The sequence below is a fragment of the Manis javanica genome, chromosome 2 (genome assembly GCF_040802235.1).
Source record: "Manis javanica isolate MJ-LG chromosome 2, MJ_LKY, whole genome shotgun sequence".
Taxonomy (NCBI): domain Eukaryota; kingdom Metazoa; phylum Chordata; class Mammalia; order Pholidota; family Manidae; genus Manis; species Manis javanica.
Window position 1 is genome coordinate 60,633,240 of NC_133157.1, and position 18,477 is coordinate 60,651,716.

The following is an 18,477-nucleotide window of genomic DNA, read 5'->3' on the forward strand; positions in this document are numbered from 1 at the left end:
CCCAGTAGTGGGATTTCTGGATCAAAGGGTGCATGCATCTTTTTTTAAAAATTAATTAATTAATTAATCAATTTTGTTGTCATTAACCTACAATTACATGAAGAATATTATGTTTACTAGGGTCCCCCCTTCACCAAATCCCCCCCCACCCACAAACCCCGTTACAGTACTGTCCATCAGCGTAGTAAGATGCTGTAGAATCACTACTTGTCTTCTCTGTGTTGCACAGCCCTCCCCATGCCCCCCCCAACATTATACATGCTAATTGTAATGCCCCCTTTCTTTTTCCCCACCCTTATCCCTCCCATCCCTCCCTTTCTCCCCAGTCCCTTTCCCTTTGGTAATTGTTAGTCCATTCTTAGGTTCTATGATTCTGCTGCCGTTTTGTTCCTTCAGTCTTTCTTTGTTCCTATAGTCTTTGGGTTTGAGGTGAGTCTCTTGTAAGCAGCATAGAGATGGGTCTTGCTTTTTTATTCATTCTATTATTATGTGTCTTTTGATTGGTGCATTCAGTCCAATTACATTTAGGGTGATTATTGAAAGATATGTACTTACTGCCATTGCAGGCTTTAGATTCGTGGTTGCCAAAGGTTCAAGGTTAGCTTCTTTAGTATCTTACTGTCTAACTTAACTCACTTATTGAGCTATTTTAAACACTGTCTGGTCATTCTTTATTTTTCTCCCTTCTTATTCCTCCTCCTCCATTCTTTATATGTTGGTTGTTTTATTCTGTGCTCTTTTGTGCTTCCTTTAACTGCTTTTGTGGGTAGTTGATTTTATTTTTTGCCTTTAGTTAGTATTTGGTTGGTCAGCTTTCTTTGCTGTGATTTTATTTTCTCTGGTGACATCTATTTAGTCTTAGAAGTGCTCCCATCTAGAGCAGTCCCTCTAAAATGCCCTGTAGAGGTGGTTTGTGGGAGCAAATTCCCTCAACTTTTGCTTGTCTGGGAATTGTTTAATCCCTCCTTCATATTTAAATGATAGTCGTGCTGGATACAGTATTCTTGGTTCAAGGCCCTTCTTTTTCATTACATTAAATATATCATGCCATTCTCTTCTGGCCTGTAAGGTTTGTGTTGAGAAGTCTGAGGATAGCCTGATGGGTTTTCCTTTGTAGGTGACCTTTTTCTCTCTACCTGCCTTTAAAACTCTGTCCTTGTCCTTGATCTTTGCCATTTTAATTATTATGTGTCTTGGTGTTGTCCTCCTTGGGTCCTTTCTGTTGGGAGTTCTGTACACTTCCATGGTCTGATCAATTATTTCTTCCCCCAGTTTGGGGAAGTTTTCAGCAATTATTTCTTCAAATACTCTTTCTATTCCTTTTTCTCTTCTTCTTCTTGTACCCCTATAATGTGGATATTATTCCTTTTGGATTGGTCACACAGTTCTCTTAATATTGTTTCATTCCTGGAGATCCTTTTATCTCTCTCTGTGTCAGCTTCTATGCGTTCCTGTTCTCTGGTTTCTATTCCATCAATGGCCTCTTGCATCTTATCCATTCTGTTTATAAGTCCTTCCAGAGATTGTTTCATTTCTGTAATCTCCCTCCTGATGTCTGTAATCTCCCTCCGGACTTTATCCCTTAGCTTTTGCATATTTCTCTGCAAGTCCATAAGCATGGTGATGAGCTTTATTTTTAATTCTTTTTCAGAAAGACTGGTTAGGTCTATCTCCTTCTCAGGGTTTGCCTCTGTGATCTTGGTCTGTATCAATTTTTTTCTGCCTTTTCATGGCGATAGATATATTTGTGGGGAGCTGGCTCGTGTGTTGGGTAAGAGAAAGTCCCTTCTTGCCAGTTTATGGCCTTCCTCTCCTGGGAGAACAGCAGCCTGTAGCGGCTTGTGCTGGGCAGCTGTGTGCAGATGGGGCTTCTGATTCTTGCCTGGCCGCTATGGAGTTTATCTCTGCTGTTGCTGTGGGCATGGCCTGCCTCAGGCTGCTGCTCCAATATGGCGGAGCCGCGTCGGAGGGGGAACAGGCAGGAGGCTGTTTATCTCCATGAGGGGCCTCCGAGCTGTGCTGCAGGGGTTCAGGCACCCAGAGTTCCCCAGAATTAGCAGCTGCTTGGCTAAGTGTCCCAGGGCGCTTCCATCCAGCTGTAGGGTCCCTGTCCCTTTAAGACTTTCAAAAAGCACTCGCTTTTCTTTGTCCCAGTGGCGCCAGCTGCAGGGACCCACTCACAGGTCTTACTGTCCTGTTTCCCTAGTTTCCAGCACCCCATGCATGCACTGTGTGTCTGTGCTCTGGTGTGGATGGCTATGGCTGGGTGTTTAGCAGTCCTAGGCTCCCTCTCCCTCCCCGCTCTGACTCTTCTCCTCCCACCAGGAGCTGGGGTGAGGGGCGCTCAGGTCCCGCCGGGCCATAGCTTGTATATTACCCCCTTCGCGAGGCGCTGGGTTCTCGCAGGTGTGGATGTGGTCTGGCTGTTGTCCTATGTCTTCTGGTCTCTCTTTTAGGAAGAGTTGTCTTTGTTGTATTTTCAAAAATATATGTGGTTTTGGGAGATATCCGCTGCTCTACTCATTCCGCCATCTTGGTTCTCTCTAGATTATCATTACATTTTAAAGACCTTGTCTAATTCTACAGCAAGAGAAAGATGTGTGGAGTTAAAGGGAGTATGAATGGAGATGTTGTTTGAAGACAAATTGTGATGATCCTTATGGGGTGCATGCATCTTATATTTTGATAGGTATTACCCAGTGGACTAACAGAAGTTTGTACTGGGTTATAATTTTTTCAACAGACCTGGTGAGTGCCCTTTTCTCCATTGTCTTAGCAGAATTGGGGTCATCAACCTTAAAATGGTTGCCTTTCTAAAAAGTGGAAAGTATCGCAGAGTTTCAAATTTTATTTCTATGATATTTGGTTATATTGAGTACCCTTAAAAAATACATTTGCTGTCAATTTCTGTAAATAATTGATTTACATGAACTCATTGTAAATTAAGAAGTGAAACCATTATCTGTGTATGTGTTAAAAATTTTACCCAGTACCATTTATCTTTAGACTTTGTTAATGGCATTTTTTTCCCATATGTAAGTTTTCAAATATTATGTAATAAAATTTCTCTTTTAGAACCTCTTGGTTTTGTGTCCCGCTTCAAAAAACCTCCCCTCCTATAAGATTATACATAAATTTATTATGTCATTTTCTAAAAAATTTATTGCTTATTATTTAATACCTAAATATTTGATTCATTATGACTTTTAGTATAAATAATAAGTTAGGCATTCCCCCCTCCCTCAATGCCTGAACCAACCACATATGTTATCCAATTTAAACAAAGCAAAATGTCTTATGTTATGTGGGACTAGCATGCAAAAGGTTGTGAATGCAACAGTAAGGAGTTTGAACTTTATCTTATAACCCATCAGAGTCTTTTGAAAGGTTTTTAAACAAGTGAGAAATATCATTAAAACTGTGTTTTATGAAAGTAATTTATGAAGGATCACATATAGGAAGGAAAGAAGGATGAGATAGGAAGGAAGGTAGTTAGGGGATCAATTAAAATAGCTCTCACTGCAAAAAGCAGTGAGGAAAGAGTTAGAACAGTGCTGGTGAGACTAGTAAGGAGGGGATGAAGGTGCTGAGTGCTGCAGGCATTTCATAGAGTCCTTGACTATCAGAGTGAGAAAAGAGATCCCTGTTCCAGTTCCACTAAGTCACATAGCCCCTTAGTGGCTGAGTCAGGACTAGAACCCAAGTTTCACTCCTAGTTGAGGGTTGTGTCTGCCACAAAGCCTTTACAGTTCTTTTTGGATGTGGGTATATCAGCTGTGTGCTGGGGAAAAGAGGTGAAGGTGAAGGGAAGTTAAAGTGGTCCCAGTGGTGCAGGTTAAGCTAGTAAGCTGGGAATACATTGGCAGGGACAGCTAGAGTATGATGTGGGGCAGATGGAGTTTCACACACTTGAGGAACAATTATATATGGAAATTTCAGCAGGGAACTGGAACTGAGTTGTAGGTGAGAAAGGTCAGAATTAGCCATGTGGATTTGCTCTTCATTTGTTAAAGCATGAGAGCTGGTGGTGTGGGAACAAGTGAGACTGTCTCAGCTGAGCAGGAAGCAGGAAGAAAAGCTCTGTGTCTAGATGGAACTATGGGGACTCTTACATTTAAGGAGTATGAAAAGAAAAGGAGTTGGCAAAGAAGACCATAAAGAGTAGCAGGAAAAAAAGAAGAGGTCATATTATGAAGGCTAAGAGAGATCATCTCAAAAAGGAACATCTGATGATGAGAACTACAGAGACCCAGTTAAAGATTAGAGACCTTGGGGAGAGTCTATTAAGCATGGTGGGAATCTCCAAGAAACCAGTAAATTGCACATTGTGGAGAAGGAGGACGTGAGACTTTTTAAAGAAGTATAGTAGTGAAAGGGAAAGAAAGAAAGGATGGTATCTTGAGAGGAGTATGGAGAAGGGAAGATACTACTTACAAGTTAGGCGACCTTGGGCAAGTAGTTTTATGTATCCAAAGTCTCAGTTTCCTCATAATAATTTGAACTCCACCGAGAAAAGTTTTGGATATGGATTGTAAGAATTATATAGAAGGCATATTTTAAGCACTGAGCACAGTAACTGGCACATAGCAGGAACTTAATATATGTTTTCATTTTTATTGATGTTTTTTATTTGGATATAGGCACATTTCAAAGAAGAGAGAAAGGAGCCAATGAAAAGGAGAAACCTAAAGTCCCAAACAAACAGAAGAGATAGGAGAAAAAACACCACTGGAAGGGTCAGCTTTAAAAAGGAGGAGACATACTTCTTTCTGTAGGAGAGGAAGCAAAGGAAAAGAATGGGAGAGAGTGAATTGTTAAGGTCTTGGAATTTGAGGGTCTTGTAAATAGCCCGAATCTTCTTCATAAAGTAGGTTGTGAGAAGAGTTACAGGGATTAATGAGTATGCATGAGTTTGAATTTTTGAGGGTAAGTCAGAAAAGCCTGAAACAGCTCCTTGGAAAATATGACAAAGAATTTACTTATAAAAGAAACTACTGTTCCTAGACAGCAAGTTTGAGTTTCAGAAGAAGAAAAAAGTTCTGGAGATGGATTGTGGTAATGTTTGCTCAACAATTGTGAATGTGGTCCATGCCACTGCACTGTACACTTAAAAATGGTTAAAATGGTAAATTTTGTTATGTTTACCACGATTTAAAAAGTGATTTTAAAAAGGATTAAAAAGTAGGAGCAGAAGTAGAAAGACTGGCAGTCGTATGTAAGCAAAGCCCAATGTTCCCTATCTTGGCAGTTGAACTGATACTGGCAGTCAGGATACAGGCAGTTTTGTGGGCGAGCTGTGGAAAAGTATGGAGTCATCAAAACAGGCCCTGAAGTCATCCCAAGGGTGATGACAGCAGAGGCAACATGGAAGAGAAAAGGACGTTACCATCTCTGGTGACCAGGGTGGAAGGAAATTAACATTGATCGTAGGGCCCAGGGTTGGGGTTAGCAAGGACAGTGGAAAATGAGAAATGTGCCACTTTCTTTATTCGTCCTGAGAAATGGAAAGAAGTGAGTTTTGAGAATGTGGGAGGGGAACATTGCAGAGAAAATGATATACATTTAAATTATGGAGGAAAAAAACCTAAAAGAAGATTTCACTCTATCAAGAAATAGTATCTTAAATAGAAATTCATTAGTTGGTAATTCACCTCTGAGTAATAACAGCAACCAAAATGTAGGAGGTATAGTTATTTCCAAAGTTGCAACATGAGCATGTGGCTGTCTTTTTGGCTGGAGAAGGTATCCATGAATTTACATTTCACAAATACCAAGTGCCCATGTATTCCATCATCATTAATCCATGGGACACTACATGAAAATCTTACGTTCACTTTGTCATATTATCTACATTGATCAATTGGAATATCATTTATTGACTCACTAACCTTCTCTTACATGTGAGGCAATACCCTTTGATTAGCAATTTCCGTATTTTAAAATACTGATACCCTTAAGACTGGTAAGTTGGCTGTTGGTCTTTCGTTCCCTATTGTAAATTTTACTTTTAAAATAAATTAATTTAACTACATTGACTTCCCATTGGGAGTTTTGTTAAAATGCAGAGGTTACAAGAAATTTTTATTAAAATTATATGTTCATTATGGAAAATTTGGATAATACAAGAAATAGGAAGTTCAGCCTTTGATGCCCTAGAAAGCAGTTACATGCTTTGAAAAGAAACATGACTAGTAATTGTAAAGAAATCTTAATCTCCCTGAGATTCCAGTCTCACAAAGGATGCTGGATTTGTGTATGTTTGTGCTCCAGCACAGAGTGCTGCCTAGTAACAACAGCAATAAAGCAAACACTTGTTCAGTGCTGAACTAGGTGCTAGAAATACAGTAGTGAACAAAGCAAACTTTTCTCTGCCCTCATAGAGTTTACTCTTTTGGGGAGATAAGTGTTGAGTGAATAATTATAAAAGTAAATAATTTATGAATGGTGATAAATAAGAATAAGTCCAATAAAGAAGATAAAGGAGTAGAGTGGTACTAAGGTAGTGTGATCAGAGAAGGTGGTGTTTAAGCTGTACTCAAAGGGTACAAAGAACATGTGGAAAGGAGGAGAGAGAGGGTGTCATCTGGGCAGAATAAACAAGAGCAAAGGCCTGTCAGAACCTGTAGCCCTTAGAAAACTGAGAAGGCCAGTGTGGCTAATCAATGTAATGCGGTTGGAGATGGAAAGCAACAGAAGCAAAGTAGAGCTGGGCCCTGGAGGCCAGGGGAGGGAGCTTGGATTTTATTCAAAGTGTAATGGGAAGCCAAAGAAGGATTTTAAGTAATACGGGATGGACTTGTTTTTTGTTTTTAAAAGAGTGCCATATAATATCTCTAATTGTTACCATGACCCTGGTATTTGAATGTGACTGCCTGCATTTTAGAAGTGATGAAATAGAGGCTGAGAGAGATTATTTTACAAACAAGTACTTGGCTATTAGATAGCAAAGCCAGAGTCTGAAATAAAGCCCATCTGGTTCTTTCTCTTACTCCATGGGAGCTGTTAATAGGATGAGGTGGAATTGAATTCCTGGAGCTTAAATTCCATTCACTGCCTTGTTAAACTTGCATGTTCTTGCATGGCAGAGGATTTATGAGAGTATAATGTGATTATACAAACCCATTGTTGAGTACTAGACAATTACTGGAAGAAGACAGCACCCAAAAACTGGTCCTGGCTGGTAGGAGGGAGAGGAAATGGGACGTATGACTAATTTTGGCAATACTATATGATTTCATTCTGGGATATTTTTTCAGGGGAGCAGAAGGGAGAGAGCAGAAGGCCGGTCCTCACACTAATCCTCTACTCCCTTGCGTGTAGTAGTTTCACTTCTTTCTTAGGGGAGATCAGGATAAGTGGTGTGGAAGAAGGGGAGGATGAGTTTGGAGAACAGTAATAGAGCCCTCTCCTCACACAAACTGAATCACTTCCTGTCCCCCACTCTCTTCTACTCTGAAAGCTCCTATGTGCCACTTGCTGGGATGCAGGGGAGACTAGGGAGAGGAAATACTATAAAGATATCTGGAAAATCAAGTTATGACTCAGCCAAACCCCTTGTGAGAGGAGGGGGGAAAAGGGATGAATTTTTAGGGAAACTTTGTTGTAAGCCTTCAAAATGACTAGCACTGATATTTGTAAAGTACTTCTATGCTTTCCTGCGTGCAGTCTTATTTAATCATTTTATACACTGGTACTACCTGCCCTTCAACCTTTATAGCCTCACACAGCCCCTCCTGCTATACCCTGAACATTTTAGACCCACTGGACTGTCTACTCTTCTCAAGTCACCACATACCTTTGCTCAAGCTGGTTTCTCTTGATAGAGATACCTCTTCCCCTTTGCCTGGGAAACTTCTGTTTAACCCCTAGAACCCAATTCAAAGGCCTTTGTCTCCCTAACCACCCACAACCAAGGAGAATTTATTGCTTCCTCTTTTACTTGCTTATCATATCCAACTCTATTTGTTGCTATTGCCTCTACTGGAATTCTGTCTCCTTGGAACAAGGGTTATAACTTAGTCATCTTTGTTTCCCAAGCAATTATCTACAGCGGATGCTCAGTAAATGTTGTGTACTTTGAATCTGTCCTTGCAAAATCCCTGCAAACTGAGTAAGGCAGTCATCAACCCACTGAACAGATGTGGAGACCCTGTCCAAATCCCACAGATCTACAGAGTGATGGAGCTGGAACTGTGGGTTGAGCAGTGTGAAATTGGCACTATGATATTTTGACCTACAAAAATAAGAGTTTTATATGGATTCAGCCTAATAGAACCCAGGTCTTGTTCTTGGTCAATGCTCTTTCTAAAGTATTTAAAGAAGCTGACTTTCTGTTTGGCCTATGACCCTGTGGTTTTGCATTTTGAATTGTTCACTTCACTGTGTGTTATTTTATTCCTCTCCAATGTCCCTTCCCATGCCTCACGTACTTCAGAGACCCAGCTATGTGTTCGACCAAGTCTTTAGTGATTTTTGTAGAAGCAGAGGTGGAATGGTCTCCCATTCCCAAACTTAGACCCTGGATTTGCTCCCTCTTTACTGGCTTCTTTAACTCTCCAGGTCTCAGTTTCCTCATCTCAAAAATGAACAGGGTGCATGAAAGCCAGGGTCTTCCTATGCCTTTGACTTTCTTTCCTGTGCTCCTGTACAGGCTCCTGGTTCAGCCATTTACTTTCCCCTCCATGGGCCCACTTCTATATCAGCAGCTGCACCAGCCTCTTGCCCATCTGAAAGATGCTACCCTTGGAAAAATGCATAAGCTCTTCCTCACTCTGTGTCCTCTTCCTCTCCTTTTACTAATCTTAGGGCAGACAAGATGAGGTGGGTGGGTAAGGGGGAAATTAAGCAATCAGGAGTCATGTCATAGAGGCAGATCTCAAATCTAAGTAAGCCATAGACTTGGCTATATTTTGTCTTAGGGAAAAATTACAGTGTATAGAGCCCATAGTATATTTTTGTTTTTGTTTTTATGGATTCAGAAATCTCTATGTGCTAGAAGAAAGCAATGAGTGAGAAAAAAACAACATGGAACAAATAGGTCTTTTGTTGTAACTCTCAGGTTGAGATCATTTTTTTCTCTTAAGTAAAACTGGAGAAATAATATACAAATTATGAATTTGTAAAAATTTAAAGAAGTATGAAAAATTCAACAGACTTCAAATAAAAGTTCTCCTGTGTTTTAAAAAAGTAACTGTATATAGTGTTTATTATGTGCCAAGTACTGTACTAAGCACTTGATATACTTAACTCATTCAGTCATCATAGCAGTTTTGTTAGGGAAGTTAGTTTATAGATGAGGAAACTGAAACACGGAGAGATCAAGTCATTTGCTCAAGGCCACATAGTTAAAACATCAAGCAAACATTTTCAGAATTCATGAAGTACTGCAGGAAAGGGGTGGAGGAATCCAACCGTTTTGGGTCTCAGCTCTTCCCCCCCAGCACCCGCAGAAGAAACCCCTTCTCCATAGTTAGCTTCTGCTTAAAGTTGTCTAGGTCAAAAAGGTTTTGCTACTAAGAAAACAAAAATTTGAAAATATGGCATGGGTTCACGCCACCTGTATTATTTGACCCTTTTAGGGAGAGTGAGACTAAGTCCAGTTCATACATCATCAGGGGTGGTCTAGCTAGTGAGTAGATTTAGCAGCATCATAGGTGAAATCATTACACTTTACAGTCAAGAGAGGGAATTTTCAAAACTTTTTAAGGAGCAGAATCCTTTTCTGAAAAAGAAATATTACATAGATCCACAAAAGATAAAATAGTGAAAGTCAGTAATTTATTAATATAAATATGGTTTTATATATATTTAAATTTATAATATTTACTCATTATAAAGTTAATTAGTCAGACTTCTCTTTCCATCATAGTAATGTATTAGTTACTATGGCCAGTCCTCCTGGGAGAAACAACAAAAAGCTGACAGAATTATTTTAAAAAATTTTTTCAAAGTTACTATTGAGCTGGCATAAAAGTAAACAATGTATAGTGTCCAAAACACTTGGAGGCAAGCAAGCTTGCCGTTTTTTCCTAAAATTGTCTGCTGAATGCTAGAAACAGAACAGACAACTACATGAAGTATATATAGGAGCCGAAAGATTAAGTCCAGGATACGCCCAAGATAGGGATTCTAATAGTAAACTTCTGCATAAACTTGGATGCCTGAAGGGCTACACTCACGTTATAAGGGTAATTGAGGTAAATAAACCCCACTTGCACTAAGGAACAGCTAGGAAGCTTGTTTGTCTCAATTTTGGCACTAGACAGAAGGAAAACCATTCCTCTGAGAATTTATCTCCCCATGAAAAGGGTTTAGTTTGCAGTCTGAAGTCATACTGCCTGTGTGCTTCCAAAAGCCTGAAACAAAGAATTAAATATAAAAGTGATTTCAGGTTGGTAGTGTCCCAAGACAAATGGAAAAAGGAAATACAAATCTTACATTGATGAACTCAGCTATGGCCCAAGTCACAAAATATTCACACATAAAAATTCCAGGGCAAATGAGTAAGTTTGCAGTTAAGATTTATAAAGCAAACAAGAGTAATAAGCACCATGGTGACAGCCCACAGAAGGAACTAACAGCAAAAACCAGTCTGCAAAGGCTTTGTATATTAGAAGAATCAGAAATGACATACAAAACCACATTTTAGTATATTTAGGTAGAGTTCTAAAACTATTAAAGAAATGGATTGTAAAGATCCAAACAGAATATCTAGAAATGAAAAATACATTATTCAAATTAGAGCTCCATGGACCAATTAAAAAACAGATTAGACATGGTGAACCAGATGAAGAGCCAGTGAACTAGAAAATATAACTGAAGATACTGTTTGAAATAGAATCCACAGACACCTAGAGATGGAAAATATGAAAAAGGGGGTAAGAGCGTTGGAGGACAGAGTGAAGCTGTCTTACGGTATCTATTTATAATTTTAGAAAGAGATGATAAATAGGAAAGGAACAATATTTGAAGATACAAAGGCTGAGAACTTCCCAGAATTACCAAACAACCCCAATCTTCAGATCTAAGAATCCCAATGAATTCCAAGCAGGTTAAAAAAAAAGAGCAATCCATATATTGATATATTAATTGTGAAACTGCAGAACATTTTTAAAAGACAGAAGATTGTAATGTCAGTCACTGAAGACAATGAAACTATTTTTATAAGCAAAAAAAATAAATTTTGATTGGGTTTATGGGTGTATGTTTAGCCTTAGAATAGCCTACAACCTGTGAAATTAACATAAGATACTTGCAGAACCACTAGGAACAGGTCTTACTCAAAATTATACAACTAGTTGAGTGGGTACATGGTGGAGCCAGGATTAAAATTCAGGTCTTCCTACTCACAGAGCAGTAGCTGTGACTGCTCTTTCCTCTATATCCTACAGCCGTTTCTTTAAAACATTTAACAACAACAGCAAAGAAGTCTAAAGAAAGTAAAGGGAACAGTTTCAGTTTATCAGGGAATTTTTGGTCTTGTCCTTATGTCTCATGTATGGAATTTAATAATTGGACACATTCTTACGCAGCATAATATCCCATCTCTGGGAACCAATGAAACTACTCACTTTTTTTGGATGGTGGGCAAGGGGTTTCGGCCTTGATCTGCTTCCTTCAAGCTTGTAAGACAACATGAGTGTAGAGTGAGAAAGGCTTTACAAGGTGTGATTAAAACTGAGTCACAGAAAAAAGTCCTAGCACAGTATTCTGTAGGAGATGGCAAGGGACCAAGGGGTGGTACAGAAATGTCAGGTTGGACAAAAGCTTTGTTGAGAAATACACAGGGCAAAAGCAGGTGCCAAATCACAGCATGTGTGTATATACCTGCGTCACAGGTCATAAGTCGGTGCTCAAAACTGGAGATGAAATCCAATCTGTTTTGCTACAGTTTATTGCTTTAGACCTGGTTTGTTCTGCGTTCTAAAAAGTTTATTTATACCTAGATTCACAGAGGAACACAACTTGCAAGGACAGGCAATGCTGATATATCAAAATATAATGTCTCTGTTTCTTCATGAAAAGATAGCAATTGCATCTATGTGTAAATATGTATGGAAGAATTATTTTTGGATTTTGCCTAATTCTCCACAAATATAGACTGAGTGTGAAAGCATCTGGAATTGTCAACAATATAATCAAAATAGATTGCTTAACTGAGGATGAGAACTTACCCACTAATGTCAGCTTTGACTCTGGGAATACTGCCCAGATTCCAAAGCCTAAAGTAGTTTAATACTTGCACATTTCAAATCCTAACCAGGACACAGTTCTTTGGGCAATATCCTAAATTCTACCAAGTGACTTGCTATTTGTTTTTTAAGAGGAGCATGAGATTTTTAGACAGACAAAACTTAAAATTTTGAAGCTCATCTTCAAAGTAGAATGCAATATATGTCTTTAAATTGACTTATTTTTAAAGAAGCAGGCTGATTTTGGTATGGTACATTTCTCAATCAATATAAAGTATTGATAAGAAGAAAGACAGTGAAAGTATACCTAACGTTCCATTCCCAGTGCATAAAGGATGTCACTAGATAATTCTAGAATTGATCCTGGAAGCTAGTAGGCTTCATTTGATTGCAGCTTTGGAAAACTAAGTAACAACAATAAGAGTTTCTAAAAGGATGAGCCAGATATTTATGGAGCTGGAGAAAGAAGGACTCTAGTCTCTAAAATCTAGGACAAAGAGAAGGCAGCCCAAAGCAGAAGTTTAGGTAGCAAAACTGCATTGGTGGGAGATAAATGTACCAGCCTTGCTTTAAAAATAAAACATTTTTTAAAAAGTTTTCTTTAAGAATTTAAGTCAACTACTGGTGAGTGAGTGATTGCTAATTTATGAAAACTAAAAATAAGTTCAAAATGAACTTTGCTTTGCCTGAACTTTCTGTTTTCAGCCTCCTGACACCCAACCAAAAGATATGAATTGCCCTTGTAGTAAAAAACCATCAAACCAGTCTATCAATCAGCCTTTAGTACTTCGATGTTACATGTAGAACTTCTGTATGATCTGGTTCATCAAATGCTTGTGAAAAATTACACAAAACAGATGCTTTGTTAAATTATGTGTCATTCAAACAATGTTTTAATCAAGAAAATGAGGGTGGATTATTATTAGCTTGTGATGATTCAACAATAACTTGACTAAACTTTCTTAAAAGCATGTTGTATTCAAAATCTATAAAAACTCAATTTGTGACCAGGAGGTTAAGAGAATCATACTTTTTTCTATTAATACAACACTAAAAAAAAGTGATTCCTAACTATTGTTTTCTGAAACCCAAATACAATATGATTATTTGTTTTCTTCCCTAATTAATGTTGCCTTGCAACTAGGACAAAACGGCATGCCTCAGCTCCGCAATTACAATCCTAGGGAATATATTTTTTCTAAAGTGCATTTGCTAGCCGACTTGTCTGGGAAAAATACTAGCTGCTCCAGATTGACATAACATATTTCTAGGAAATATAAAGAAAATACATGCTTTAAAGTTTAATGAGAACCACAATGTCCACCTATCAGAATGGCTAAAATGAGGACAACTGAAAATACCAGGTATTACAAGGTTTTGGGACAACTGGGAATTCTTATACATGGCTATGGGAGTACAAATTGTTATAACCACTTTGGAAAATAATTTGTTAGTATCCACTAAAGCTGAACATATGCATATCCTTTGGCCAAGCAATTCTACTTGAAAGCATAGATCCTACAGAAGGCATAAAAATGTTTGCCAAAAGACATGTAATGTTCATAGCAATCCTAGTCATATGACTCTAAGCTGGAAACAACACAAATGTTAATCTACATTATAATAGATAAATTGTGACACATTCATTTAGAGGAATTCTAATCAATAATAAGAATAAACAAGCTACATCTGTGTGCAACAACACAGATGCATTTCACAAACAAGGTTCAGTGAAAGAGGCCAGACCAAAAGGGTGTTGGCAGCCGCGCTCAGAAAATAGCGCCCAATGCAGGGCAGCCGGAAGGCCCCGAACTTCCTAATGACAAATCATCCCACACCACTAAACTACATGCTAATTGCGCCTTGGCATAAGGACCAATGAGACCCACCAAATGGTTATGCTAATAAGGCATATGGAGCCGCACCAACCAGGTCAGAGCATGAGAACTATATAAGCAAGCCTCTCCTTCCCCTCTGGGTCCTGCCCAACTCATTTGTTTCACAAAGAGCTGAAGAATAAAGCTTTCTGCAGAAGAATCCTGCTGTTGTTGCATGCTGTTCTTGCCGGCGAGGACAGGGCACGTGACAAGTGGTGCCGAAACCCGGGAACCAGAACATCACCGGCACAGGGAGGACCCTTCAGACATCTGGAGAGGATTCAGAACTGCAGGTCAGAAGAAAGCCCGGAGGGGTAAGTTCCGAGAGGCCCCTGCTTTTTAGGATGATGGTTGATGGTTCCCTGTAAATAAGGAGGCACCATGGGGAATGCACCGTCATTAGTCACGGCGCTGCAGACAGCTCTCAAAGAGCGAAACTTGAAGGTCTCCAGCAAAGTCTTAGGATCTTTTGTGAAGGAGATAGACCGTGTGGCCCCCTGGTTCATTTGTTCAGGGTCCCTCTCAATCCCGAGCTGGGACAAACTGGGGAAAGATCTTGATAGAGAGGAGGAGGAGGGTAGCCTGAGGGGAGGCACCAGGCCCCTCTGGAAACTGATTAGAGCTTGTCTGCAAGATGAGAGATGTGAAAAGGTAATAAAAGAAGGTCAGAGAGCATTGACAGATATCCAAGAGAGCATGTCAGAAACGGAACGGGAAACAGAGAGCGCGCGCGGCCGAAAAAAGGCCACAAAAACGAAGGTAAAGAAACCTCAGAGTGAGGGAGAAAGCCCGCCTAGGGCAAAAGCGAAAGAGCCCCGAGAAGCGAGTGACGATCGCCTCGGAGAAAATAGTAAATACCCCTGGAAAGAGTTGAGGGACCTCCAACTCTCCAATAGGGAATCTGAGGAGGAATTAACGTCCGCAGAGGAAGGGGAAGAGAATAAAACCGCAGAGTGCAGAAGTAAGGGAACCAGCAAAGTTGAAAAGCGGACCAAGGAAAAAATGAAAGCAGGGTGTCCCCCGACGCCCGTTGCCCCGCCACCTTACGTGAGTGGCGCACTCTCCTTTTGCCACCCAGATACTCTTCAGGCAATTAGACAAATGTTTCCTGTATTTGAGGATAATGGCGTACGCTCTCACCAGCCCCTGAGCCATAAACAAGTTAAGGAGTTAGCAGAATCCGTTCGGGCTTATGGAGTCAGTGCTAACTATACCATAGCACAAGTTGAGAGATTAACAGAGACAGCCATGACACCCGCAGACTGGCAATACCCAGGCACGCGCAAACGCGGCCGAAGGACAGCCTGCGTGGTCATATGATATGCTGACGGGCCAAGGACAGTGGGTAGCCGACCAGACCGCCTTCCCCTTACAGGTATACGCACAAATAAACACGTGCGCCGCCAAGGCATGGAAAGCCCTCACCAACAAAGGAGAAGTATCAGGCAATTTGACAAAAATTATTCAGGGGCCGAGCGAGCCATTTTCTGACTTTGTCGCTCGTATGATGGAGGCCGCAGGCAGAATATTTGGAGATCAGGAACAAGCATTGCCCCTAGTGGAGCAATTAGTATTTGAACAATGTACCAAGGAATGCAGACAGGCGATAACACCCTGGAAACAAAAAGAGATACATGCCTGGTTGAAAGCCTGTAGAGAAATAGGAGGGCCACTCACCAATGCGGGCCTAGCCGCGGCCATATTACAGAGCCACAAACAAGCCAGGATCACTAACAGAAGTATCAAATGCTTTCAATGCGGGAAATTAGGACATATAAAGAGAGAGTGTAGGAGCCCAGCTTCAGAACAAACAACCCAAAAGACCCCTGAGTTGTGCCCTAAGTGTAAGAAAGGCAGGCATTGGGCTAATGAGTGCCGGTCTATTAAAGATATAGAAGGGAAACCCTTAGAACTGCCAAAAAACGCCCAGAGGGGCCCCCGTCACCAGGGCCCGCAAATATATGGGGCAACCAGCACGCAAGTGTCATTCGGGAACAACCAGGCCCCCCAAGGAGAGCCACTTCAGGTTCCGCGGGATTGGACATCCGTGCCACCACCAGAATAGTGTTGACTCCACAGATGGGAGTTCAGCCTATTCCTTCAGACTTTAAAGGCCCCCTACCACCAAATACCATTGGGTTACTCCTAGGGCGCTCTTCTGCTGCATTGAAAGGCCTGGTAGTTCATCCCGGAGTTATAGATCAAGATTATGAAGGACAGGTAAAAATCATGTGTTCGGCTCCCAGAGGAATCTATCCTATATCCCCGGGAGACCGCATAGCCCAGCTCTTAGTTTTACCTAGTCTCCACGCCAATTATCCTGCTACCAACACAGAGAGGGGAGAAAGGGGCTTCGGCTCCTCTGACTGGGATTCAGCCTTCATAGTATTAGATTTAGCAGACAGACCAAAATTAACTCTTCAAATAGAGGGAAAGAGCTTTGAGGGAATCCTAGACACTGGAGCAGATAAAAGTATTATCTCTGCAACCTGGTGGCCCTCCAAGTGGCCTGTGACCCAATCCTCACATTCATTACAAGGTTTAGGATATGAGTCAAGCCCTTCAATTAGTGCCAAACCATTGAAATGGCGAGCCCCTGAAGGACAAGAGGGTACAGTCACCCCTTATGTACTCCCTCTACCGGTCAATTTATGGGGGAGGGATGTCATGAGAGACTTAGGCCTCAAACTCATTAATGAATACTCCACCCCCGCCCAAGGCATGATGATGGACATGGGATACATCCCTGGCAAGGGGCTGGGGAAACACCAACAGGGACGCATAGAGCCCATCCTGCCCAAAGTAAAGAATGACCGTCACGGCCTGGGTTTTTCATAGGGGCCATTGAAGATGCCATGCCCATACCTTGGCTCACAGAGGAGGCCGTATGGGTTCCTCAGTGGCCCCTATCCTCTGAAAAATTAGAAGCAGCTCATTGCTTAGTGCAAGAGCAGCTCCAAGTGGGACACCTAGAACCCTCTGTGTCCCCATGGAACACACCCATATTTGTAATCAGGAAAAAGTCAGGATCATGGAGGTTGCTTCATGATCTGAGAGCAGTAAATGCTCAAATGAGAATGCTTGGACCCGTACAACGGGGACTGCCACTCCTCTCTGCCTTACCCAAAGAATGGAAAGTGCTCATAATAGATATTAAAGATTGTTTCTTTTCTATACCTCTAAGCTCCAAGGACAGGGAAAGATTTGCTTTTACTTTGCCAGCTATTAACCATGAACAACCCGATGCCAGATTTCAGTGGAAGGTCCTCCCTCAAGGAATGGCAAATAGCCCCACCATATGTCAACTGTATGTTCAGCGAGCATTAGACCCAATTCGTAAGACCTATCCCACGCTAAAGATCATCCATTACATGGATGACATCCTTCTTTGCTCCCCACAACCAGCGGAAATAGAAGAAGCATATATAGATCTCACTAGATCCCTAGAAAATTGGAGACTGAATATAGCAAGCGAGAAGGTCCAAAAATCTAGTGTTAGCAAATTCCTAGGAGCAACCATTTACACAGATGTAATTTGCCCCCAAAAGCTTGAGATAAGACATAATCAATTGCGAAATTTGAATGACTTCCAAAAACTCCTAGGGGATATTAATTGGTTGCGCCCATACTTAAAGATACCCACCACTGAATTGACTCCACTATTTAAAACCCTAGAAGGAGACCCACAACTAACGTCACCGCGCTCCCTCACACCTGAGGCATTACAAGCCATTCGCAAAGTAGAACAGGCTTTGATGACAGCACAATTAAATAGAGTGCAATCGAATGAACCCTTTGAGTTGTGTGTGCTTCCCACCCCGGAGCTGCCAACAGCAGTTTTATGGCAGCACGGCCCACTGATCTAGATCCATCCCCAAGCCTCTCAGGCTAGGACAGTAGAGTACTATCCGGCAGCCGTGGCCAAACTTGCTTTGAGAGGAGTAAAAACCTCCATGACACATTTCGGAGAGGCTCCAGCTAAAATTATAACCCCTTACAGCGTAGAACAGATACAAGTATTATGTGCTATGAACGATGATTGGGCCATACTTGCTTACAGTTTCTCAGGAACCTTTGATAATCATTTCCCTAAACATCCCCTCATCAACTTCGCCAAAAATCATCTCCTAGTATTCCCTCGGGTCACTAGCCTAACCCCGCTGCCTCATGGAAAAACAGTTTACACGGACGGGTCTAAGACAGGCACAGGTGCCTATGTCCATGATGGCAAAGTTGTGACAAAAGGCTACACGCCTGACACTCCACAAATAGTGGAATGTCGCATAGTCTTAGAGGTCCAAACCCTTTGTACCAAGCGGTCCCAACGCCAGCCAGAGGATGCGAGGCAAAGCACTGCAAGAGGTCTTGGACCCCTCTGAGAGGCATGCCTGACTGCATAGGGGTAGATG

General features: G+C 41.1%; 1 protein-coding gene across 4 annotated transcripts in view; it reads right to left on the reverse strand.

Moving 5' to 3' along the window:
- The window catches only part of IL33 (interleukin 33), a 42,229-nt gene that overhangs the window by 14,238 nt on the left and 9,514 nt on the right, over positions 1-18,477 (reverse strand). The window contains exon 1 of one of the 4 annotated variants that reach the window (XM_017665003.3): positions 11,571-11,727. The exons of 2 other annotated variants lie outside the window; for them this stretch is intronic. In XM_017665003.3, coding sequence (XP_017520492.1) covers positions 11,571-11,636 — 66 coding nt within the window. In that variant the 5' untranslated portion in view covers positions 11,637-11,727. Of the gene's footprint in view, positions 1-11,570; positions 11,728-18,477 lie in introns of those variants that run through there. One more of the 4 variants, XM_017665004.3, reaches the window with a different exon arrangement.